The 24,511-nt window shown below is 52.3% G+C and overlaps 1 protein-coding gene across 1 annotated transcript; it reads left to right on the plus strand.

Moving 5' to 3' along the window:
* Positions 1-1,640: 1,640 nt before the first annotated feature.
* SLC22A1 (solute carrier family 22 member 1) lies at positions 1,641-24,511 on the plus strand. Its single transcript, XM_081295316.1, has 11 exons — positions 1,641-2,084; positions 6,871-6,974; positions 7,411-7,565; positions 9,813-9,981; positions 11,222-11,336; positions 11,503-11,609; positions 13,966-14,180; positions 15,747-15,855; positions 20,134-20,246; positions 22,800-22,899; positions 24,276-24,511. Exons 1-11 carry the CDS (start codon positions 1,674-1,676, stop codon positions 24,340-24,342), a joined length of 1,665 nt encoding a protein of 554 aa, XP_081151442.1. The 5' UTR covers positions 1,641-1,673; the 3' UTR covers positions 24,343-24,511.

A 24,511-nucleotide genomic window follows, 5' to 3' on the forward strand; every position in this document is an offset into this window, starting at 1 on the left:
GTGTGTGTGTGTGTGTGTGTGTGTGTGTGTCTGTGTGTGCGTTACTGGGGATCGACCCAGGGGTGCTCCACCACTAAGCCACACCCCTCCTTGGTTTTTATTTGAGGTAAGGTTTTCATATGTTGCCCAGGCTGGACTTGAACTTTTGATCCTCCTGTCTCAGCCTCCTGAATAGCTGGGATTACAGGTGTGCATGTGCCACCGGGGATGGCTGGATGTGCAACCTTATGTGACATAATCACAGAGGTGTCACCGTGACATTTGCTGTTTTCATCTGGTGGGAAAGGTTCTGCACACTCAAGGTGTGAGCACTGGGAAGCGGGGGCTGCGGCCACCCGGCAGGGCCTGGTACACCCTGCCTGACTCCCTTCTACCCTTGCTCAGTCTGCTAACTGGTGAGGTCCATGTGGGCAAACGGGCAGTGTTAGGGGGCTCCCTGGCCCTGCTGGCTGCAGTCACTGCTCTGGTGATTGCTCCTTTACAGGTCTGTCTCCCTGACAGATTGTGAGCTGCTTAGAGTTGGGGACTGTCCCAGCTCCGTGGTTCATGGCCTATCATAGCATTGGACATGCTATGATGTAGGGTTAGGGGTAGGGTTAGGGTTAGGGGTAGGGTTAGGGGTAGGGTTAGGGTTAGGGGTAGGGTTAGGGGTAGGGGTAGGGTTAGGGTTAGGGGTAGGGTTAGGGTTAGGGGTAGGGTTAGGGGTAGGGTTAGGGGTAGGGGTAGGGTTAGGGTTAGGGGTAGGGTTAGGGGTAGGGTTAGGGGTAGGGTTAGGGGTAGGGGTAGGGTTAGGGTTAGGGGTAGGGGTAGGGTTAGGGTTAGGGGTAGGGGTAGGGTTAGGGGTAGGGGTAGGGTTAGGGTTGTGGAATGAACCCAGGTCCCAACAAACAGCTGGTGACAGGTCCTCAGGGCAGTGCTGGACTGCAAAGCCCAGATCTCCACTGAGAACTCTGACAGCGCTCTTGAGTGCCCCTGCCTTGCTCTCCAGGTGTGGGGAGGGCCGGGCAACGGCACCGACCCCAAGGCTGTCAAGAGAAGGAGTGTATCGGCACTCGTCTTGGCCTGAGGCTGGTGTTTCTGACCTGGATGGTCACCGAGTGGCCGGTGGTTCTTCATTACCCCCTTTTCCCTGAGTTTCTGGTCCTAAATCCCCTGAGCCCAACAGAGCAGAGGCCTGAGGGCCTGCACCTGTGTGCGAGGCAGGCCCCACGGAGGTGGCTGGGAAGGAGGCTGTGCAGGCCTGTGGCCCCCGTTAGGCCTGCAGGCTGAGATAAAAGGGCAGTCAGCGCGTCACCAGGGCTTATCAGGTTATAGGAATTTCTTTAATAGATAATCTCATTGGAGGGGCCTGGGGGAGGAGGGCTCCTGGCCTGCTCCAGGCCAGGAGCCCTCCTCCCCCTCTGGGTGGACTCCGGTGCCCTCGGGGCCTGCGCTGAGCTGACTGGTTTCCCAGCAGAGCAAACAGTGGCCGTTGGTCGTGTGCTTTCTACCCTTGCCCTCATACCAGCAAGGGGGTAAAAGGTCGTTGCTAGTTGGTGGCTTTCCAGATGTATCATGCCTGGGCAGAAACTGGATTTCAAACCTCTCATTTCAAAGAACTTTAAAAGAGACACTGAATGCGGCCACTGCAGACCGAGCAGGTCTGGCCAAATTGGCAAGTGTGCTGACCAGCCATGCCCACCGTGGACGATGTCTTAGAGCAGGTTGGGGAGTTTGGCTGGTACCAGAAGCGAGTCTTCCTCACACTATGCCTCACCTCGGCAGCCTTAGCCCCCATCTACCTGGGCATCGTCTTCCTGGGCTTTGCCCCCAGCCACCACTGCCGGAGCCCCGGGGTGTCTGAGCTGAGCCAGCGATGCGGCTGGAGCCCAGCGGAGGAGCTAAACTATACCGTGCCCGGCCTGGGGGCTGCGGATGAGGCCTTCCTCAGCCAGTGCATGCAGTATGAGGTGGACTGGAACCAGAGCACCCTCAGCTGCGTGGACCCCCTGGCCAGCCTGGCTGTCAACAGGAGCCACCTGCCACTTGTCCCCTGTCAGCATGGCTGGGTGTACGACACTCCTGGCTCCTCCATCGTCACTGAGGTAGGCCGAGGTTCTGTATTCAGGGTGATGTGGAGACTTCAGGGACAGGAGATGTACAGCAAGCCCGTCTGGCTCAGTTTCTCAACAGACAAGAGGGCAGGGTCCTGGTCCGTGTGCAGGTCGAGGTGTCGGGCTGGGTCTTGGCCTTCTGCATTCTTTGCCACAAACTCTGGGTGTGGGAGGAGGTGGGGCCTCTGGGAGGACAGCTCGCAGACGCGCTGCGTTGTTGGGGTTCACAGGGAGTCTGAGGGCTTCTCCACTCCTGCCCCCCGGCTTTTCCCAGAGCCGACAACTTCACGGCTGCGCTTCCCCATGGTTGGTAATGTGAAACTCCCCCCACCCCAAGTGGTGACAGGTGACCTAAATGACGGCCACTGAGGTGGTGTGGAGTCGCCTTGACTTTGGTTGATCCCAGACATGCTCCTTACTAGCTGAGCATCACTGGGTAAGTTTCTCAGCCTCTCTGAGTCTTCATCATTGAACTGGGATCATAAGACCTTGCCACACGGTGTTCTGGGATTCAGCTGACAACCGTGATTAAGGCATTATGCTGTGTGCTGCTGTGGGGCAGGGCAGTGGTGTCCAAGGGGCCTTGCTTGGATGATTTAATTGGTTCTTTGAGCATTTTGCTTTGAGAATTTTTTAGTAAAAAGTGACACAATATTTTATCCCTTTAAGGACCTTCTGTGGGCACTTGGTCAACTGGAGAAGCCATAGGCCTAGACCCATTCAGAGGCTGTTAGCCATGGCTTGGCTTTGGTGAGGACATCATACACCCAGAACAGGAGGACACCCTCTCACGCCCGCCCCCCACTGTCCATCGCCCCTCCGGCCTGCTCAGGGCTTCTCAGTCTCCTTCCTTCCACCCCTTTCCTCGGTGGCTTCAGTGCCAACATGTTTAGGGCTCTTCCTGGTGGAAAGGCCAGTGTCCCCTCCCCTGACCTGGTCAACACTCAGCCTGCTTACCTGGGGAGAGCAGGTGCTGGGGCAACTGGTTACATGCTGTTGAGTGGACACCACCACCTCCAGTGGTGGCTAAGTTGCCTGGGTCACCTGCCAGGGGTGCTCCACCCTGTGGGACCCAAGCCGGGACCTGCTGTTCTCTGGGCCAAGACACACTGTGCAGGAAAGGACTCCGTGCAGACACTGCCCAGGCACTCGTCCGTCTGTCCATCTCCAATGAACATGTTCTGAGCTCTCCCTCTGTCCTAGCACTGGGGGTGACCCTGCAAGGGGACAGGGGAGTTGCTGTGAAGTTCCCTCATAGAGTCTGCAGGCTCAGGGAGGGTGTGGTAGGAGTGAGACAGTGTCCACTAGTGACAGCCTCAGTGGGGCCTGGGAGGTGCTCTGAGGAGGAGAGCGCTCAGGCCCCGGAGCCTCAGGGTGATTTGACCAGCAAAGGGGAGGCGGTGGGGGTGGGGAGGGTGGGGGGGTAGGTAAGGGCAGTTAGGAAATCCCAGGCCCAGGGAACAGCGTGAGTCAAGTTCAAGAGTCAGCTAACTTGTGCCACCCCAGGGAGTTATGGAGTCCTCAGGGTTACCAGATAACATATAGGGTACCCTGTTAAATTTGAATTTCAAATAATAGAATTTTTAAAAATTTTTGAGTTGGGTTCTTGCTCTGCTGCCCAAACTGGTCTCAAAGTCCTGGATTCAAGTGATCCTCCTGCCTCAGGCTACTGAGGAGCTGGGGCTGCAGGCACGTGACACTGGACCTGGCTAGATAATGTCATTTTGTTGTTTAGGATAATTATATTTTGGATATTGCACAATACTTTATATTGATAACTGTGGTTGGGAGTTCAGATGTTTCATGGAATGTATTTATGCTAAAAAGATTATTGCTTATCTGAAATTCAGATTTAACAGGGCACTCTGTATTTTTATTTGCTACATCTGGCAAACCTACCTTAAAGCTAAATGAAGGGGTTTGGTCTTATTTAGGCAAAGGAGCGAGACAACCCTAACTAGACCCAGTGAATGGGCTGGAAGCAGGTTGGTGGTGGGACCGGAGTCTTCTGAGATAGGGAGACGCAGGAAGAGGTCAAGAAAAGAGCCCAGATGAGAAATGTCAATCAACATGGTTGTCATGGCGATGAAATGCCACCGTGCTGTAAGGGTATGGAAGTTACTGCGGGTCAGGGAGAAGGAGGGGGCTGCGGGTTCTGGCCTGAGGGGAGCAGGCAAAGGGAGCCACTGAGCCCTGGGCTGAGGACCAGGAGCAGCAGCTCGGCCACGTGAAGAGGCGGTGAGCAGGCTGCAGAAACGGGGAGGAGGGGCCAGAGGCAGAAGAGGTTCACAGAAGCGACTGGCTCTGTGTAGTGAAGGGGCTCCAAATGAGCCCCAAAGCGAGAGCTCTGGTGAGGACTTTGGGAGTCCTGGGACTGTGACCAGCAGGGACAGTGAGGGCGAGCCGCTTTCAGGAGGAGTGTCCACAGTGCTGGACTGAGTCTGCGGGTGCTGGGACTTGTGCAGAAGGAAGAACAGCGAGGGGCAGGAGGCAGAGGAAACCGGCCGTAGCTCCCATTTTAATTCTCCCCGCAGCGGCTCTCAGGCTGCCCTCCCCTCCCTCCCTATCCTGAACTGGAGACTATTCTTGAGGATCGACTGCAGTTATCCCTTTCTGTAGAACTAATTTTTAACCGAGGGTTGCCTTGGACATTGGAACTGCTGGAGGAGGAAGATGAACGACCTTGTTTGAACACCAGGTTCAACTCCCTCTCCAAGGCTTGGGGCCTAGGCTCCTGGGGAAGGGATGTGATGTCCCTGGCTCTTGACTCCCCATCAGGAGGGTCTGCTCTGCCGGCCCTGGCTTCAGCCATAGCCCACACCAGCCCAGGTGGCCACTGCTTCCTCTAGGCCTGAGCACAGAGTGAGAGGGGCCATTCCCCAGCAGAGGTGGGGGGAGGTGGTCAGGCCGCTGGATCCCAAGCCTGCCTAGTCCTGCAGGGCCACCTGCATTCCCACTTGTGACCAGAGAATAAGGATTTTAACGGGGACCCTGGGTGGTTCTTGTGGTGAGGCAATGGAGAACAATCCCTGTTGTTTCCTCTACTGTGCTGGAAAGGGCCCAGTGGATGGGCCTAGGACACCTCCTCTGGCCCTCTTTTGTGCCCACCAGCCTCTCTGTGGGACCAGGCCTGTGTCCCCAGGGTGCATACATGAGCCTGCGTGTGGTGGCACTAGGAACTGATCCCCACAGCTTGGCAGTGTCCACCCTTGCGGGCAGTGGGGTTGGAAGTGAGGCTGAAAGAGACTGGCTTCCTCCAGCCCCAGGGAGGGTCTGGCTGTGCATGAAGCCCGGGCAAGGTGGCCACCAGAGCCTGTCAGGAGGGAGACAGGGCAACTGACAGAGGCACAGACTTGCAAAGATGGAATGAAACCAAAGCAGCGGCCAGGAAGGGATGAGTGAGGCCAGGGGTCACAGTCCCACGTCCCTTTCCACCCTGTGACTTCAGTGCTGTAGAGCACTGTCCCTCTTGATATGGGGGAAGTTGAAGCAGACCCTGGCAGTTGGAGACACACCCTGAGACAGCCAGATAACCCCAGGATGAGCTCTCCTCCTGTGTCCCAGTGCCCAAGCCCAGGGTGCAGGAAAGCCTGTAGGTCCACGGCTGCAGAATGGCAGCCTGGAGGGCCACCTGGGAGAGGCTCCACCGGAAGGTGTGCTTCCAGTCACATTTCAAAGGAAATGAACGTTGGGATTGGTGGAGAGAAAGAGTGACACTGAGCTTGTCACTCCATGGGACAGGACGGCTGATGGCAAGGCTTAGGTTTGTTCCTGAAAGTCCGCATAATGCAGAGTCTTCACTCCATTGCAGAAAACACGTCGCTCACGCCGAGGAACGTATCTGTCGATGACACCGGCCAGCTGAGTTCAGCCTGAGACTCTGAATGTCTGACCCCAGGACAACTTTGGACGTGTGGGGAGGGATAATAAAATACTTTTAAAAATCAGACAAAGCCCTTGAGCTCACAGGGTGAGGCAGGACAGGTCCACATGCCTGTTTCAGATGGGGACTGGGGCTCCAAGTCGCCAGGTGACTTACTGCCATCATGCTCCGCAGTGCTGCTTGTTTGATGGAGCCATGAAGCGGAAGCAAGGAAAGAGAGGGACAGGAGGGACAGGAGGGCAGGAAGCCCAGGAAGGGCGGCAGGAGGGGGCAGGAAGCCCAGTTCCTGCCTCCCCGCCTCTGGTCTCCCTGGAGTCCACTCTTCTATGGCTCGTGTCACGTGGGGCCCTCTGAGTCTCCTCCTAGCTGTCAGATGTCACCCTATGAGACTACTGTGCTGGCCGCCCCTAGATGCCACACTGTCTCACTCCAGCCTCTGTCCCCCTCAGGTGCCACTCAGTTGTGACAGAATGTCCACTGTCCCTGGTGGAATTCATCCAATTAAACACATGGAGGATCCTCAACTAACTCTGGAAAACATCTTATGTGTCTTCTGCTACATTTATTTTTGGGAAAGCATGAGGCTCTATTTTTTTCTAGAGAACTGACCTGGCAGCCACGTCTCCTCTGAGGTCTACCTGTTCTTGCTCCTTTTCCAAAGTCACTTTATCCTTTGACAGTCGACTATGAAGGACAAAGCACAGGACCACAGCTGCTTTAGCGAATGTCACTTGGAGGCTGTTAGAGGAGTGTGTTGATGCTCATTGTCTTGTGTCTTAGGAAACCGTGCAAGGGACAACCTGGAGCTCTCCGAGGGGCCTGGCCTTGTCTGGAGGGAGGGTGGAAGGTGTGGTTCTGGCTCATGTACCCTTCTGTTCTGGGTCCCTGGGGCAGTTTAACCTGGTGTGTGCCAACGCCTGGAAGGTGGACCTCTTTCAGTCCTGCGTGAACCTGGGCTTCTTCCTCGGGTCCCTGGGCATCGGCTATATCGCAGACAGGTGAGTGCAGGCTGGTCCTGTCAACTTCCCCACCGCGCCAAGAGAGGGTTGGGGCAGGGGTGGAGGACATGGCCAGTTGGAGCCCGTTGCAGAAGGTGGCAGAGATGGGACGTGGTGGCAGTTTCCAGCTGCTGTGAGGCTGCCTGGGGGAGGAAGGTGAAGCCATGTACAGGTCAGAGGTGGGGCAGGGGCCCAGGGAAAGGGGAGTGAGTCAAGGTGTGTCACAGCCCAGGGGTGGACGGGTCATCGAGAAGAGGGATGCTGGCCAGGCACACTCCTGAGGCAGGGCCCGTGGCGAGGCAGGAGTTCCACCTGAGAGCAGAACTGGGAGCTGTGTGGGCGCGCGCGCGGCCTGCCAGGCCCAGGAGGGGGGTCCATGGGCAGGTGGGGTGACTGGCCCAGGTCCTCAGCCTCCTCCCACCACTTGTCTCTTCAGGTTTGGCCGTAAGCTGTGTCTCCTGGCGACCTCGCTGGTCATGGCCCTGTCCGGTGTGCTGACAGCCGTGTCCCCAGACTACACGTCCATGCTGCTCTTCCGCCTGCTGCAGGGGATGGTCAGCAAGGGCACCTGGATGTCTGGCTACACCCTGAGTAATCACCCAGGGCTGAGGTCTCCCTGGGCCCAGGGAGGGGGCGGTGGGTGGAAGGGGGCGGGGAGGTGCGCTCAGGGTAGAGAGTCGTGGTAGTTAATTGTGTGTCCTGTGCCGGGGCAGGCGCGGGTAGGTGTGGCCTCCTTTTCTCCTCTGTGGCTGTGGGGGGGCTGCAGGAAGCCGAGCCAGGGGTGGGGGGAGTGTTTTAAGTACGAAAGAGCCAGCAACTCCTTAAAAGAAATAGAACTCAGATGGCTTAAATGACAGTCCAGAGCTAGGAGGAAAGGACAGAGGAGTTTTTAAAAACCCAGGAGTCAACCAGGCGAGCAGTCTGCACATGAGCTTTTCTTTATTCTACGAAGGGGGTCAGAACCGAAAACAGGAACTCCCTCCTTGGGGGAGAGCAAATAAAGGAGTCACCTGAGCCCAGGGGTGGGTTCCAGCGGCCCAGGGAAGCCAAGCCACATTTCTGCTCTTTTAAGAAAAAAACAAATAGCCAGACTCTCCTCTAAGACTGGTGTCCTATGGCTTGGCTTTCCGAGGGCAGTCCACGAGGGCCAGGAGAAACCGTGTTCCTGCCTCGAGAACCACGAGCACTTGGTTACGTTTGGTGGTTCAGCTGACGGGAAGTCCCGTGTGCTCCTCGGGCGCTGCTTGGTGCATGGATAGAGGAGCAGCTGGGGTAGATCCATGCTCCAGCACCGAGCAGCTGTGTGATCTGGAGCAAGGGCCATGATCTCTCTGTGCCTCAGAAGCTTCAAGATGGGAATATGATGGTGCCCTCTTTCCTGGGGTTGCTGTAGGAGCCAGTGCTTTGCCCTGGGTGTAGGGTAGGCTCAGACCAATGCCCGCTGTGCCGTCGCCTCTCCAATGGTCACTGGTGCTGCTTGGCAGGCAATGGTAGGGGCTGGGGTGCTGAGATAGATAAGGTGTCCTCCTCCTTTGGGAGCTCATGGGAAGGCCAGGGGCAGGTGCCAAAATGGGCATTTAGCCAAGAGCCCTCGGAGACTCTGTCCCTCAGTGGGCTTCTCCAGTTGCTCAGGACACACGCTACCTGGCTCTCCTCTTGCTTACTGGTGGCTCCTTCTCATCTCTTCTCTTGGCTCCTGATTGACATGGCAGGACCCCAAGGCAGCAGGCTGTAGTCCTCCTCCATCCCAGACCCCCAGCTGGGCCCAGTGCCCTCCTGCCAGTGGCTCAGGCCGAACACCTCGCAGTCAACACCACATCCCCTTTTCTGCTCCCACTCCTCCAGTCCACCAGTGAACCTCGTATTGGCTGTATTTCCAAAATGCACACAGAACCCTGCCCACGTCGTGACCTCTACTGGTCCACGCCACCACGGTTGCCCCATCGCCCAACAGGCCTCCCGGCTGCACCCACGGCCAGCTGTGAGCAGGGCTGCAAGGTGACCTTTGGAGACAGGCCGTGGCTTGTGGCTCTCCCACGGCGACTTTCCGTTCCACTCAGTAAGAGGCAACGTTCCTGTGATGTCCCGCGGGCCCCCCAGAATCGCCTCCCCCCAGATTCAGCCCCCCTTCACCTGTTTTCCTGATTTGCCCCTGCAGCCCCAGGGTCTCCTTACAGTTCCCCTCCAGACCGTGGGCATCCTGCCACTGGACTGAGCCTCCCTGTCATCTGTGTGGCTGCCTCTCCCACCTCGTCTGTGTCTCGGCTCCAATTCCGTCCATCTGTCCCACCAGCCCTGTGTAAGACGGCCTCTCTCCCGCCACGTTCCTGACCTGCCTTCTTCTTGCTGTTTGTTCCCCCACGGTGCAGACACATTCCAACCTAGTATTTAGTATAAATATCCACCACGTGGGTTGCCTGCCACCAGAACAGGAGACCTCTTGTGCCCCTGAGCATCCTAACAGTGAGAACAGCCCCATCCCCCGTAGACACTCAGCTGTGCAAAGCTGATGGTCCCCGAGAATGTCCAGCTCAGCCTAGAGCTTCTAGGGGAAGACGTGGGAAGAGAGGCTGAGCCTAAAGCCCAGGAGAGAAACATGGAAGGAGGAGCCCGAGAAAGGGTTGTCGGAGGGCACAGGGCAACCCGGCCCCTGGGAGTCTGGGCTGGGCCAGGTGGTGGAGGTAGGCAGAGAAGCTGGGCAAGCAGCAAATGGAGGCCACACAGAGAGGAGCTGGGAGCAGGCTGGGCCAGGCTGGGGCTTGGGAGAAGAGGCCAATGGGAATGGGCCTCTCGGACCTGCCTCCCCCTGGGGTCCAGCGGTGACTTTCTTTGTTTCAGTCACAGAGTGTGTCGGCTCAGGCTACAGAAAGACAGTGGCGATCCTGTACCAGGTGGCCTTCACCGTGGGGCTGTTGGGGCTCTCTTGGCTGGCCTATGCCATTCCCCACTGGCGCTGGCTCCAGCTGGCCGTGTCCCTGCCCACCTTCTTCTTCCTGCTCTACTACTGGTAATGTGTCCCCCGCAAGTCTGCACAGCTTCCTGCTCTAAGTCCTGTCGCTCTGGGGCCAGGCTCGGTGGGACGGAGGGCCCCTGTCACATGGGCCACCTTCCAAGGAGCCATGGTGTCCATATGGGTGAGGCGGAGCTGCTCCCAGAGACTGTGCCCTGGGCCATTTCTGCCCTCAGGCTGTCCTGATGTTGCCAGATGACCCCGATGGCATTGGGAGCTGTCCTCAGACAGAGCCAGTCCAAATCCACACCCCCCAGATAGACGGGAGCGATGCCACAGTCAGACTAAAGTCCAGGAGCACAGCGCTGCCTGTCCAGCCCGAGGCTTCCAATGAGCACCTTCCAGAAACACGAAGCCCAGCTGCCCGCGCTGAGATGCCCTCAGTGGTCCCTTCTCATGGCTGGGTGAGGGGGCAGGTTTCCAGGTGTCGCTCCGCAGCCCGGAGGAATCTTGGAGATGATCTGCCTACAGTGTCTAGTACAAGGAACAGGGTCATTTTACGACCAGGGCTCTACCTCCTACAGCCCTGTGAAGCTCCCCTGACCCCCTGTCTACAAGTAATACTGGCATTGACAAGGCTCTGACACCCCTCTAACCCAGCCACATAGTAGGTATTTGATCTTGGTTGAATCGATTTATGAACGAATGAATGTATGAATGATTGAAAGGCTGCTCAGGGTAGGGTGTCCCTGGGAAACGTGCGCACTGTGTCACTGTGAAACAGAACTAGTCCAAATGAGGTGCTGTTCTTAAGAGCTGTGAGCACCTTGTAGGGTCTGGCAGGAAAACCAGCTCCACAGAGAAGTGTCATCGTGGAGGGAAGAGGAAACAGCAGAGGGAATATCTGTGCACCTTCTGCCACGGTTCTGCTGAGGGTGGACCTGGAGTAGACCCATCCTCTCCGGGTGAAAGCTGGCCCCCAAGATTGCTTGGTGATGGACGGAGGGGGCCCGCTCCTGGAGACATGGGGCCCTGCTCCACAGAAAGAAGACTAGTGGGGGGCTGTGGTCCTTCTCTCTGTGAATCTTAGCAGGTGACCTGAGTCTGAGTGACCCTCAGAGCTCATGCCAGGGCCACACAGGCCAGCACACAATAGCCCCGGGCCTCATGCACAAGCAGTTGGAGGCATCACAGTTCCAACCTGGGGAGGGGGTGGCTCGGACAACTGCATCCTGTCCTCAGCATTTAGTCAGGTGAGCTCTGGGGAATGCCACCTGGTGATGCACTGTGTCCCTAGGTGTGTGCCGGAGTCGCCCCGATGGCTGCTGTCACAGAAGAGAAACACTCAAGCAATAAAGATAATGAACCACATCTCCCGGAAGAATGGGAAATCGCCTCCTGCTGACCTACAGGTGGACCAGGAAGGGCTCCCACTTCCCGGACTTGGGCCCTCTGGGGCTGCCCGGGGAAGTGGTGGAGCTGTGCTGGAGGTCAGGGTGGGATAGCCATCAGTGGCCGTGGCCCCCCGGGGACCACCCCACTCACAGCTTGGGTGAGTGATGATCTTCTCCCTCCTAGAGCCTCTCTCTGGAAGAGGACGACACTGAGAAGCAGAGCCCTTCCTTCATAGACCTGTTCCGCACGCCCAACCTGAGGAAGCATACCTGCATCCTGATGTACATATGGTGAGGCCTTGCCCCGCCGCAGGCCAGCCTGCGGCGCTGCCCCCACGTGGGGTGCAAAAGAAAGTCCCCAGCGTCGTTCAGGTGTAGAGAGAGCAGGGCGAGAGGCCATCTCAGAACAGTGGTCAGCTGTCAGAGAGCTCCGAGGGGCCTTCTCTCCCGGGGGGGCTGGGTCATGGGGAAGGCCCGTTTGGACAGGAAGGACAGTTACTGGGACCGTGGAGTGGCAGAGAGGAGCTGCAGCTGCCTCAACTCTACGAAGCCTCCTCTGTGGGGAGCAGCGGGTCTTGTCATCGTGTCGGAAGCTGGAGGGATTGATGACATCAATCAGGAAAGCTGAGCCCTTCAAAGGGGAGACCCCTTTCTTTTCTCACATCTAAAAACCGAAGGACCCTCTTGAGGGTCTCTCTGTGCCTTCATTAGCCATTGGTTAGAACTCCCGTGCACTCCCGGCATACCCCTTGCCCACGCCAGGGTCTGCTCCTCTCTCAGTGGCTGGCATGGGAAGGGACCCAACCTGTTGGATTGGCTCCTCCATATGGGCGTCCCTCAGAACACAGTGATTCTTAAGTTGCTCTCTGACACAGGGTCCTCAGCGGTCAGACCCCCGGGGAAGTTCCTCTTCCCAGTAGCAGCTGCTGGCACTAACACAATAGGCTTTATTTGAAGAAGGAGTCGACTTAGTAGGGCAGTGCCTGGCACATGGTAGACCCTCAGTAAATATTTGCTGGAAGTTGAATGAGTAACTGCTGTTCCACGGAATCCACCCAGGGTGTTAGATACTGGGCTCGCCCTGCCCTGCCCCTGCCTCGCACTCACCAGCCCTGTCCCTGAGTTTGCCCTGGGGTCTTGCACCCAACCTTAGAGTGAGCCCTTGCAGAGCCCCGTGTAGCTGGTGGGTTTCCGTGGTGCCTGATTCTGCAGCCCCTCTGTGGGCAGCCTGCAGACAGGATTGATGGCTCACTCACCTGGACTGCTCAGCTTCCCCTCCACCCCAAGAACACACCCCTCAAGGCGGCATTTGACGCCTCTGTTTCGGCCACCCCCAATCCAGGCAAATCTCGATATTGGCTGCCGGCCCACTCTGCAGACTTCCCGATCCACTGAGAATAGAGCCAGGTTTCTTTTTCTGACCCACAAGTGAGGCTTTATGTGATCTGGCCCCTGACACCTTCTCCCACTGTCCCTCCTAGGCCCCACCTGCTTCTCTTCATTCTGCAAACTGGGAATCTGCCCACCACTTCCTGGCTGTGTTTCCTTTAGAAAGAGCCTCAGTCTCTCTGTGACTGTGTCCTCATCAGCAGTGGAAGCAATAACAGTATCTAGCTCATTGGGGAATTAAAGAGATGCTCTGTGTAGAGCGCTTGGAACAGTGTGGGGTACAGATACAGCAAATGCTCAGTGAGCACAGTTTTTTTTGTTGTTGTTGTTGTTATTTTAAAACGTACATGCAATTCATGGGTTCTGCCTGAAGGTGGCAGCCCTGCTCATTTATCACCTGGTGTGTGGACAGGCAGATTCAAGTTGTAGGTTCTTTTCTCTTGAGCCGGTCTCCTCATCAGCAGTGTGTGACAGTTTCTACTTCACTGGCCAAATGGCGCGGGGGGTGGCTCCGGTTCCCTAAACTCACCAAGCTACAGGTGTGTGCATTCTTTTTGTTTGTTTGTTTTCTTTTTGACCCTTTTGTCCAATCAGCAATGACAAGAAACAAAAGCCCTGCAAGTATGGCTGAGGCTTTTATAAAACAAGGGGCACATTAATTAGGAGCATCAGTTGCCATCTCAGTTTTGGGGCGCACAGGCAATTTGCATGCTGGGACAAGACCAGGATTTCTTATTGACCAAAGGCTCCTTGAACAATGTAGTCACAGATACCATCTAAGATGCTCTAGTTTCCAAAATGATATCTCCCCAGTGACACACAGCACCCTCTGACTGGACTGGAGAGTGGGCAGTTTAGGAAGGCCCCTCCATCTGTGTCTGTGTCCTGTGACCTACAGATAGAGGGCCCTGCAGGGGCATGGGAGCAACCAACAGTGCCCGTTAAAGATGGTGCTGTGAGGTTCAGGGAGCGTCCTGTGCAGGTGAGGCTCTGTGTGCCCCTCCGCCCTGTTGTGTCCAGGATCCTTGACTTTGTTACCATGGTGATGACGATGGTAACAGCGAAAGCTCATAAGCATAAGGCATCCTCTCACATCATTAAAGGAATTTGTCTTCAAGGGCCCTTTATAGCCCTCTTTTTGCATGGCTCTAGAACATTCTAGGCCAGTGACACACTCTCTCCAGTGGGTGGGGGCTCCCTCCCTGAGCTGCTCGTCCCCTGCAGAGCTTGCCTTTGACTGGGCTCTCCTCTCGCCCAGGTTCTCCTGCGCTGTGGTCTACCAGGGCCTGGTCATGCACATGGGGGCCACCAGCAGGAACATCTACCTAGACTTCTTCTTCTCCGCACTGGTTGAACTCCCTGCGGCTTTCATCATCCTCGTCACCATTGACCGTGCTGGCCGCATCTACCCTTTAGCCTTGTCCAGTCTGATGGCCGGGGCAGCCTGCTTGGTCATGCTGTTTATCTCACAAGGTGAGTGGCCTGTGTTCGTTGTCTTCCAGGGAACTGGGCTTTGATAAGCCCCTGGAACAAGAACAAAGGGTGTCACCTTCATTCACCATCTTTCTTTAACAATTTAAATGGGGGTCTGACTAATATATAATGAGCACTTTATAACTGTGTGGTTTGGTGAACCTGGACCGTGGGCACCCAGGCTGTCCTTCCCGCACCGTCACACCAGATCCGTGCAGCCCTGCCCGCCCGCCTGCCGCCCTGGCCTCTGTGGACGCAGATCAGTCCTCCTGTTCCTGAGCAGCTCAGCCATGTGGCAGGAAGCTGCCTTGCGGCGGCTCCTCCATGCACATGGAGAGGAGAGTAATGTAGACCCACGAGGAGAGAGATTCAGGCAGGGAGCAGCAGGAAAGGGGACGGGAGGAGAGGGCTCAGCCTGGAGCTCGGCTGGACTGGCATTGGGTGGCAAGCATCAGACGAGGTCCCTGTGAGCCAGGAGACAGCAACCGTGGACGGTACCCCAAGCACAGCAGGAAAGCACTGGTGGCTTTGGGTGGGAGTCGCGCAGTCTTTCCTCTGACTGCTGTAACATGTGGCCCAGCCAGCAGGGCAGAGTGGACACACTGTTCTCTGAGGGCAGCGATGCTGTGTATGCCCTGGCCCCGACCCCCGGGACCATCTCCTTCCTCTTTTGTTTTGTAGAAGCTGGGTCAGGAGGGGTCTTTCCCAAGGCTCAGCCTGGCTTCTCGGGGGCAGAGAGCAGCAGAGGCCCAAGAGTGCCCCTGAGCTGTGTGTGCGGTGAGCAGCCTTGGCGCTCCTTGGGAAGCTCACGCCAACTGAGTGAAACCAACCGAGCCTTCCCTACGTCACCAGCGTCTGGTGCCAGGGGCCAGGGTAGTGCAATATCTGTGACCTCAGGGGACTTGTAGTGAGCCAGTATCGCTCAGGGCCACTTGTACTCTGGTGTGGGGGCAATGTCGGTGATAATATCAGTGGTGATTAGGGATCTGTGTTCTTTCCTGGGACGCCCATTACTGTGGTCACCCCCAGTGGGAATGGGGATTCCAGCAGCTGTCCGGGGCTCACTCCCTAATCACCCTCCCTGTGATTGGCAGAAGCTGTTTAGGTTGGAAGCAACACTAGATAGAGGACTCCATCAGGGCTGAGCCTGGCGGGAGCTAACTTACCTGCTGGGATGTTTCAGGATGGCTAGCAGCAGCGCTGTTCTAGGATGGACAAACCTCAGCCTTTAAATTCCGCAGTCACGGGGGGAATTTGACACGTTACCTGTAAGACTCCTAACCACCCGTGAGCTGTGCGGCTAGCATCCACCCCAAGGACGCCAACAGCTTGTCTAGGTCGGCCTGCTGACGGGAGGCCAGCGGAGCCCCCAAACTCATTCCTGTCTCTGGGGACAAGTGGAGTCTTCCCAGAGGTGTCACCTTCAGGTTCTGAAGTCTCCGGATCTTAGCGCACTTGTCTGAAAACGAAAGGGTCAGAGAGGATGCCCTCGTAGTCCAGCCCAGCCCTCCAGGCCTTTCCTCTGTGGCAAGAGAGTGCCACCCTGGTGTCCCTCTGTCTCTGCAGACCAGCGCTGGCTGAATATCGTGGTGGCTTGCCTGGGCCGAATGGGGATCACCATTGTGCTGCAGATGATCTGTCTGGTCAACGCAGAGCTGTACCCCACCTTCATCAGGTGAGTGCGTGAGGTGGGGGGACATCATCCCACCTCCTGCCAGCCAGGCTCACGAGGACCAAAGTTTGTAGGACGTCTCCCCGAGCGCCCCCAAGGGTCGGTCAAGTTGAACATTGGGTATTGCTAAGAATGCATGCTCAGAGAGGTAGGGTTGGGCGTCAAAGAGAAGGTTCCGGGTTATGGGAGAGAATGTGAAATGTGGGTACTCGTGTCAATTAAGGGCAGGGGGCATGCCAGGCCCTGTAAACAGGCGGCACAAGAACAGAGGCTTCTGGGTTGGAGGAGGGAGCGCTGGGCAAGCCGCGGGGCTGCTGAGCTTAAGTATCCCATTAGCACTAGGCGGTGGTGTGGGTGTCAGCTGCTCTGTTACACGCTGGACTAATAGTGACAAGCCTTTCCACAACTATGACCCAGGCTACCTTTACAGTTGTTATTGAACATCCTCCTCCTCAGTTTTACACAAGAAGCTGAGGGTTAAACAGGGAGAGGGACTTCCAAGGTCACACAGCTAGAGAGTGCAGGGCACTTTCTCCTCTCAGACATGTTACTGCTCTCTAAACGAGGAACGTCCAAGAAATGTAGTGAAATATGAAATTGACCATGGTAAACCTTTTAAAGTATTCAGGTGGGTGCCGTCGGAGGCACTCACATTGTGTGGTCAATCTCCAGAGCTCTTTCCACCTTGCAAAACGGTGACTCTGTACCATTAAATAGCACCCCATTCCTCCCTCCCAGCCCCTGGCAGCCACCATTCTTCTTTCTGTCTCTACGATTTTGACTACTCTAAGAACTTCATCTAAGTGGAATTGTACAATATTTTTATGACTGGCTTATTTTACTTAGCATAACGTCTTTGAGACTTATCCACGTTGTAGCACATGCTCATCTCTCCTTTTTAAGGCTGAGTAATATTCCATTGTGTTCAGAACATATTTGTTCATCCATTCATCTGACCTTGGAAGCTTGGGTTGCTCTCACATTTTGGTGTGAACATCAGTGCACAGATATCTCTTGGAGACTCTACTTTCAATTCTTTTTTTTTTAAAGGAGAGAGAGAGAGAGAGAGAGAGAGAGAGAGAGAGAGAGAGAGAGAGAGAATCTTTTTTGTAGATGGACACAACACAATGCCTTTATTTTTATGTGGTGCTGAGAATCGAACCAGGTCTACCACTGAGCCACAGTCCCAGCCCTCTACTTTCAATTCTTTTGGATGCCTATCTAGATGGGAAATTACTGGAATTATGGTATAGCTATGATGTCCCCCAGACACTCCTGTGTTCATGAAGGTCTGAAATATCAGATTACGAGAGCTGTCACCTGAGTGGTGGGTTAATCCAGTTGGTGAATGATTAAGAACTTGAAGGGGTGACTGTACGGGGGTGGGGTGACTGTGGGCAGTGGGGCCTGGTGGAGGAAGGAGTCACGCGGGCATGCCTTGGAGGGGGTGAGTTTTGTTCCGGCTCCTCCCTCTCGGCCTCCTTGCTGCCTGCCCGAGCTCAGCAGCTTTCCTCCTCCACACCCTTCTACCAGGGGATGCTACCTCCCTCAGGCCCAGAGCCCTGGAATCAGCCAGCCACGGACTGAAGCTCTGACCTTTTCCTCCTCTAAGTTGACCTTGTCAGGTCTTTTGGTGAAAGCCGGCCGCGGATCCATGGTAATCTATTTCTTAGTTTCCGGGTGACCTCCGTCCTGTCTCCACGACAACTCGCCCGTTTTATGTCCCACCTTGGGGGCCCAGGGCTTCAGTTTCTCCTGGTCCCACCAAGGCCTATTTCCTTTTTCTTGATAGCAGCCGCCCTGATGGGCTGAGTGGGTGACTCACCATGCGTTCCATTTCTTCAGTGATCAGTGGTGTGGGACATCTCTTTACCCACTTGTGGCCCGTTTGTGTGTCTTCTCTGGAGAAAAGTCTGATGCAGTGATTTCCCCTTATCAGACTGGGCCCCGGGCGGGGGCCATCTTGCTGTCGTTGTTGATTGTGGCTCTTTATATATTCTGGATCTTGGGGCCTTATCCGATGTATGATTTCCAGACATTTTCTTTCATTCTCTAGGTCGCCTTTTTATTCAGTTATTTGTGTCCTTTGATGAACAGAAGTTCTGGATCAGATAAGCTCCAGTTTCTCTCTTTTTACTTTGTTGCCTCTGCTTTTGGTGCTGAAGAATTTTTTTTTTTTTTAAAGTCGGGCATACATAGACTCAAATTCATGCTTTCTGAAAGCAAGTTTTGATGGCATAGATAATTAATCTTTTTAAACACTGCCATGAAATACAGACTATTTCCAGCGTCCCCCAGGTTTCTTCATAGCCCTCTGCAGTAAGTTCCCTTCTCGCTCCACCTCCAGCTCCTGGCAGCTGCTAATCTGACTTCTGTCCCTCTCTTGTCACCTTTTCCAGACTGTTCTGCCTTGTGGCTCTTTTATTGCCGTGTAGCTTACCAGTGCCTGGACCTGCTCTCTTCATTGCCCTGGTCATGGTTGGACTTGGACTCCTTCCTGTTTGGGGGGATCATGGTACACCTGCTCTGAATATCGGTGCACAGGTGTTTGGATGGACATGTTTTCACTTCTGTGGGGTAAAACTTAGGAGTGTGATGCTGGGTCATGTGCTCTGTGGGGGTGCCCCACTCGTACTCCTGCGGGCCGTGTGTGAGACGTCCAGTTACTCTGCGTCCTCAGGGGTGTTTGGAAAGTCGGTGTTAAGCCACTCTGGGAGGTGGGGTGTTATTGTGGCCCTCCTTTTTCCTACTCCCTAGTAACGCCAAGCACCTTTGCATGGAATTATTGCCGTCTGTATCTCACAGGACTTGGTTTTAAATGAAGATAATTTTAATTGTAAAAGTAGCCGTTTTATTTGATGTTTTAAAAACTGCCATTATCTTAACCTGACTTGTGTTAGAATTCAGTTTATTACCTTAAGCTTTTTTTCCTTTGCATAAATTACTCCTTTCCCATTGTGAACATATCAGTGGCTTCTAAGAAAATTCCAGATCCCAACCTCATCTTACACCTTCACAGTTCTCTGAGTCCTTGAGTGATGACTCTGAGTTAGTCATTCTTTTTTCTGCCTGTTCCTGTATCAAAAGGCCATGTCTCAGACTCTCATTTGTATAGTGTTGCTTGGACTGAGGACAGAAATGAAGACAAACTAAACGGAAAACCTACACTGGCAGTTCTGAGTACAGAGTCTAAAAACTTTGGGACAAATAATTCCATTGTTATGGCCACCAGTCCCAGGGGATTGAGTCAGAATATAATCTGTCAAAAATGCTGTATTAGTCAGCTTTGTGTAACTGTAATAAAATACCTGAGATAATCAATTTAATAAGATAAAAGGTTTATTTGGCTCACAGTTTCAGAGGTTTCAGATACAAGCCTGATCAAAAAGAAAATCTCTCCTATCCCAGAGTGTGGCCAAAAGAATATTGTCACAAAGCAGATGAAAATTGTAAACAGATATGCTACCATAAAATGCAAAATATTAATGAGTCAGTCATCTCTATAAAGTAAGAGCTTAGAGCAAATGTGTACATTCCTGGGAGATTAGATGGCAAGATAATAGAAGACACTGAAGCCACTCAGGGAGGAAAAAAATGAAAAAATTAAAGCATTTAATAAATGAAAGGCAGCTTGAGAGCAGTATAAAGGAGAATAGATACAGGAGGACAAGACGCACACAGAGTTACAAGATAAAGTGAAAACATGCAGAATTTAGAAGGCCTAGTGCTTATGTAAGTTAATGTTTTTTATATTAGCACGTTAATATGTGTACACACACACACACACACACACACACACACACACACACACACCCCTAACCAGTGTGCTCCACTCCCAGGCACCAGGGCTGACATGAGCCTAAATCCTTTAGACCTAGTCACCCAGAGATGTGTCTTCACCTCCCAGTGACAACAGGTCTTGATCCTGGACAGGAGGGTGTGGAACTGAGGGTCGGAGCAGGGGCACATGGCTGGTGACCTTCATCAGGCTTCGATCAATTCTTCATGGTGACGCGCCTGAGAGCTGGTGTCTGGTGTGGAACTGAGAAGAGGCCGGCGGGCAGGGCATGGCCCTCCCCCTTTCCACCCTGGGTGACACCCCCTCTCAGTCTGACGTGTGGTCCACAGGCTCCTCCTGGTCCTCGCAGTTGGCCCCAGGTGTGCTGAGTGCTGTCTGGGCGGCCCCAGGAGTTGGCACTTCCCTGGGCTCTAGGATAAGAAAGACGGAATCTTGGAAAACCAAATCACAGGATGTGATCTCTGGATTCTCTGTTTCCTCAGGAACCTTGGGGTGATGGTGTGCTCCGCCCTGTGTGACGTGGGTGGGATCTTCACCCCCTTCATGGTCTTCAGGCTGATGGAGGTTTGGCAAGCCCTGCCCCTTGTTCTGTTTGGTAAGACCTCATGAGCCTGCGCCCCCTCCTTCGCAGCCTGCAGGGCACAGTGTGGTCCTCGATGCTCCCCGACCCTGGGAGGATGGAGCACCCTCTTCAGCTGTCTCTGGGGAAAGAGAAGATACAATTTCTAGGAAGTGGCCAGAGATTTATATCCAGTGGCTCCCAAATCCAGTCATTCATTCCAGGGCAAGATTCAATGGGACTTTGAACAGCCTCCTGCTTCCCGTGCATTCAGTGGCTAACTGCATGCATTTACTGTGAGCGCGGGAGGTCTGAAGGTGCTGAACCCACCCCTTCTGCTTCTGGAGCTTAGAAATGGAGACAGGACCTGAGACAAGTGGGAATCAAAGTGCCGTGTGGGCTTCACTGCTGATAAAGTTGGATAGTGAAAGAGGAGGGAGCTACTCCTTCTTCCCCCAGCCTTGAGCTCAGGCCCTCCAAGACCTGCTTACCGGGTTGGTAGACAGCAAAATGGCTATTCTTGGGCAGAGACCTGCCATGCACAGGTGACAGCAAGGGGGAGAGGAGGGGTGGGAGGAGGAGAGGGGGAGGGAGGACAGAAGGGAGAGGGAGGGGGAGAGAAGGACAGAGGAAGGGGGAGAGAGGAAGGGAGGGAGGAACATATGTGTGTTATGCTCTATACCCATACCTATCTATCTACAGATCTATAGATCTATCTATCTATCTATCTATCTATCTATCTATAGATCTATCTGTCTATCTATAGATCTATCTATCTATCTATCTATCTATCTATCTCTGTATCTATAGATCTATCTATCTATCTATAGATCTATCTATCTATAGATCTATCTATCTCTCTATCTATAGATCTATCTCTCTATAGATCTATCTATCTATCTATAGATCTATCTATCTCTCTATCTATAGATCTATCTATCTATCTATAGATCTATCTGTCTATCTATCTATAGATCCATCTATAGATCATCTATAGATCTGTCTATCTCTCTATTTATAGATCTATCTATCTATAGATCTATCTCTCTATCTATAGATCTATCTATCTATCTACCTATCTATAGATCGATCGATCTATCTATCTATCTATCTATCTATCTATCTATCTATCTATCATCTATCTATCTATAGATCTGTCTATCTATCTATAGATATATCTCTCTATCTATAGATCTATCTATCTATCTCTCTATCTATAGATCTATCTATCTATCTATAGATCTATCTATCTATCTATAGATCTATCTATCCATCTATAGATCCATGTATAGATCATCTATAGATCTGTCTATCTCTCTATTTATAGATCTATCTATCTATAGATCTATCTATCTATCTCTCTATCTATAGATCTATCTATCTCTCTATCTATAGATCTATCTATCTATCTACCTATCTATAGATTGATCTATCTATCTATCTATCATCTATCTATCTATAGATCTATCTGTCTATCTATCTATAGATCTATCTCTCTATCTATAGATCTATCTATCTCTCTATCTATAGATCTATCTATCTATAGATCTGTCTATCTATCTATAGATCTATCTATCCATCTATAGATCCACCTATAGATCATCTATAGATCTGTCTATCTCTCTATTTATAGATCTATCTATCTATAGATCTATCTATCTATCTCTCTATCTATAGATCTATCTCTCTATCTATAGATCTATCTATCTATCTACCTATCTATAGATCTATTTATCTATCTATCTATCTATCTATCTATCATCTATCTATCTATAGATCTATCTGTCTATCTATCTATAGATCTATCTCTCTATCTATAGATCTATCTATCTCTCTATCTATAGATCTATCTATCTATAGATCTGTCTATCTATCTATAGATCTATCTATCCATCTATAGATCCACCTATAGATCATCTATAGATCTGTCTATCTCTCTATTTATAGATCTATCTATCTATAGATCTATCTATCTATCTCTCTATCTATAGATCTATCTCTCTATCTATAGATCTATCTATCTATCTACCTATCTATAGATCTATTTATCTATCTATCTATCTATCTATCTATCATCTATCTATCTATAGATCTATCTGTCTATCTATCTATAGATCTATCTCTCTATCTATAGATCTATCTATCTATCTCTCTATCTATAGATCTATCTATCTCTCTATCTATAGATCTATCTATCTATCTATAGATCTATCTATCTATCCATCTATAGATCCATCTATAGATCATCTACAGATCTGTCTATCTATCTTCTATCACAACCGTCAACATCGAGTCTCACATTCTTCTTGAGGCACGTGGCTCCACATTCCCCGCTAACCCTTGACATCAGTCACTATGAAGCTCCCTTCTTTTGTGGAGGTGCACAGGCACCTTTTGTTTCCTTCCTCTGGCCTTCCCCCGGCTACCCCATCCTTTTCTTTCCTGAATGTCCCTTACAAGGTCTTGACAGTCAGCCGGGTCTCTCCGCCCCCTCCCCGTAGCCTGGACGTCTCTGTGGTGGCTGTGACCCTTCCTGGAGGTGGAGGTACCTGTGCTCTAACCCTCCTCTTGCCATCTGTCTCATTGAAGGGGTGTTGGGCCTGTCGGCCGGAGGCGTGACACTGCTTCTTCCCGAGACCAAGGGCGTTGCTTTGCCTGAGACCATCCAAGATGCCGAGAACCTCCAGAGGTGAAGTCCGCGGTGCTGGGGTGGGAGATGTTAGCCCTGCCCTCTAGAAGGGTCACGGTATCACTCCACACACTCTCTTTCTTCCATCTTTTCTTTAAAATTCATTTTTTATTAGCTCTAATCAGTTACACATGACAGCAGAAGCTTTTTGATTTGCTGTGCACAAACGGAGCACAACTAACTATTCATTTCTCTGGTTGTACACCATGTAGAGTCGCAGCACATGTATACAGTCAGACATGGACCTAGGGTGATGATGTCTGTCTCATTCCACCGTCTTTCCTACCTCCATGCCCTCTCCCCTTCCCGCCCTCCCCTTGGCAGGATCAAATTCCTCCATTCTCCCCACCCCCACCCCCATTATGGATCAGCATCCACTTGTCAGAGAGAACATTCGACTTTTGGATCTGGGGATTAGCTTAATACACTTAGCATGGTATTCATCCATTTACCTGCAAATGCCATGATTTTATTCTCTTTTAATGCTGAGCAATATTCCATTCTGAAAATATACCACAGTTTCTTTATCCATTCACCTATTGAAGGGTATCTAAGTTGCTTCCACAGTTTAGCTATTATGAATTGAGCTGCTATGAACATTGAGGTGGCTTCGTTACTATACTATGCTGTTTTTAAGTCCTTTGGATATAGACAGAGGAGTGAGATAGCTGGGTCAAATGGTGGTTCCATCCCTAGTTTTCTTTCTTTTTTTTAATTTTTTTTTTAGTTGTAGATGGACACAATGCCTTTATTTTATTTATTTATTTTTATGTGGTGCTGAGGATCGAACCCAGGGCCTCACATGTCCTAGGTGAGTGCTCTACCACTGAGCCACAACCCCAGCACCTGGTTCAGATTCTTTAGTGATTTTTCTTTTTTTTTTTTTTTTCATTAGTTGCTCAAGACAATACAATGATCTTGACATATCATACATTTGACTCATATAGGGTGTGAATTCTCATACAAAAAATGGCTTGAAGTCTTGATTCTTGTAATGGAGTGTGCTTTCATAGAGTTTCAGATTCTACTCTTAAAGCTCTTTAAAAAAAGAAAGAAAGAAAGGAAGGAGAGAAGGAAAAGAAAGCAAAAGTCCCAGTGAAGCAGTTAATCTCTCAGACCCATTTCCAGGCTCAGTTCCAAGGATTTTGTAGCCAGACACGGGTCCCTGTGCAGTAGAGAGTGGTCCCTGGAGTCATAAGGACCTGGGCCTAAATCCAGACCTGGCCTTGGCTCCTTGTCAACCCATTTTCCTCGTTGCTTGCTCTCCTGGGTCTCTCTGTATGTTTGAGATACTCTGCACACAGCTTTGCAACCCTAATGGAGATGTTGACTGCTTCTTAATTTTGACTTTTAATTTCCATTTCTGGTTGCCACAGGAAAGCGAAGCCCAAAGAACACGCGATTTACCTTCAGGTCCAAACGTCGGAACTCAAGGGCACCTGAGAGGGAGCTGGCTCTGAGAAGAAAAGGCAGACCTGGCTCAAAGGCCTTGACCTCTCTGTATTTTCCCCTCAGACTTGCTGCCCCCAAATTAATATCAATCCTATAGAATGGTCTGAGTGGGCTCTGCCATACTTTGTCTTGCTTTTTTAACCTCTGTGAAGCCCTGGTT

Source organism: Spermophilus citellus (assembly GCF_964194105.1).
Source record: "Spermophilus citellus genome assembly, chromosome: 5".
In the NCBI taxonomy this organism is placed as follows: domain Eukaryota; kingdom Metazoa; phylum Chordata; class Mammalia; order Rodentia; family Sciuridae; genus Spermophilus; species Spermophilus citellus.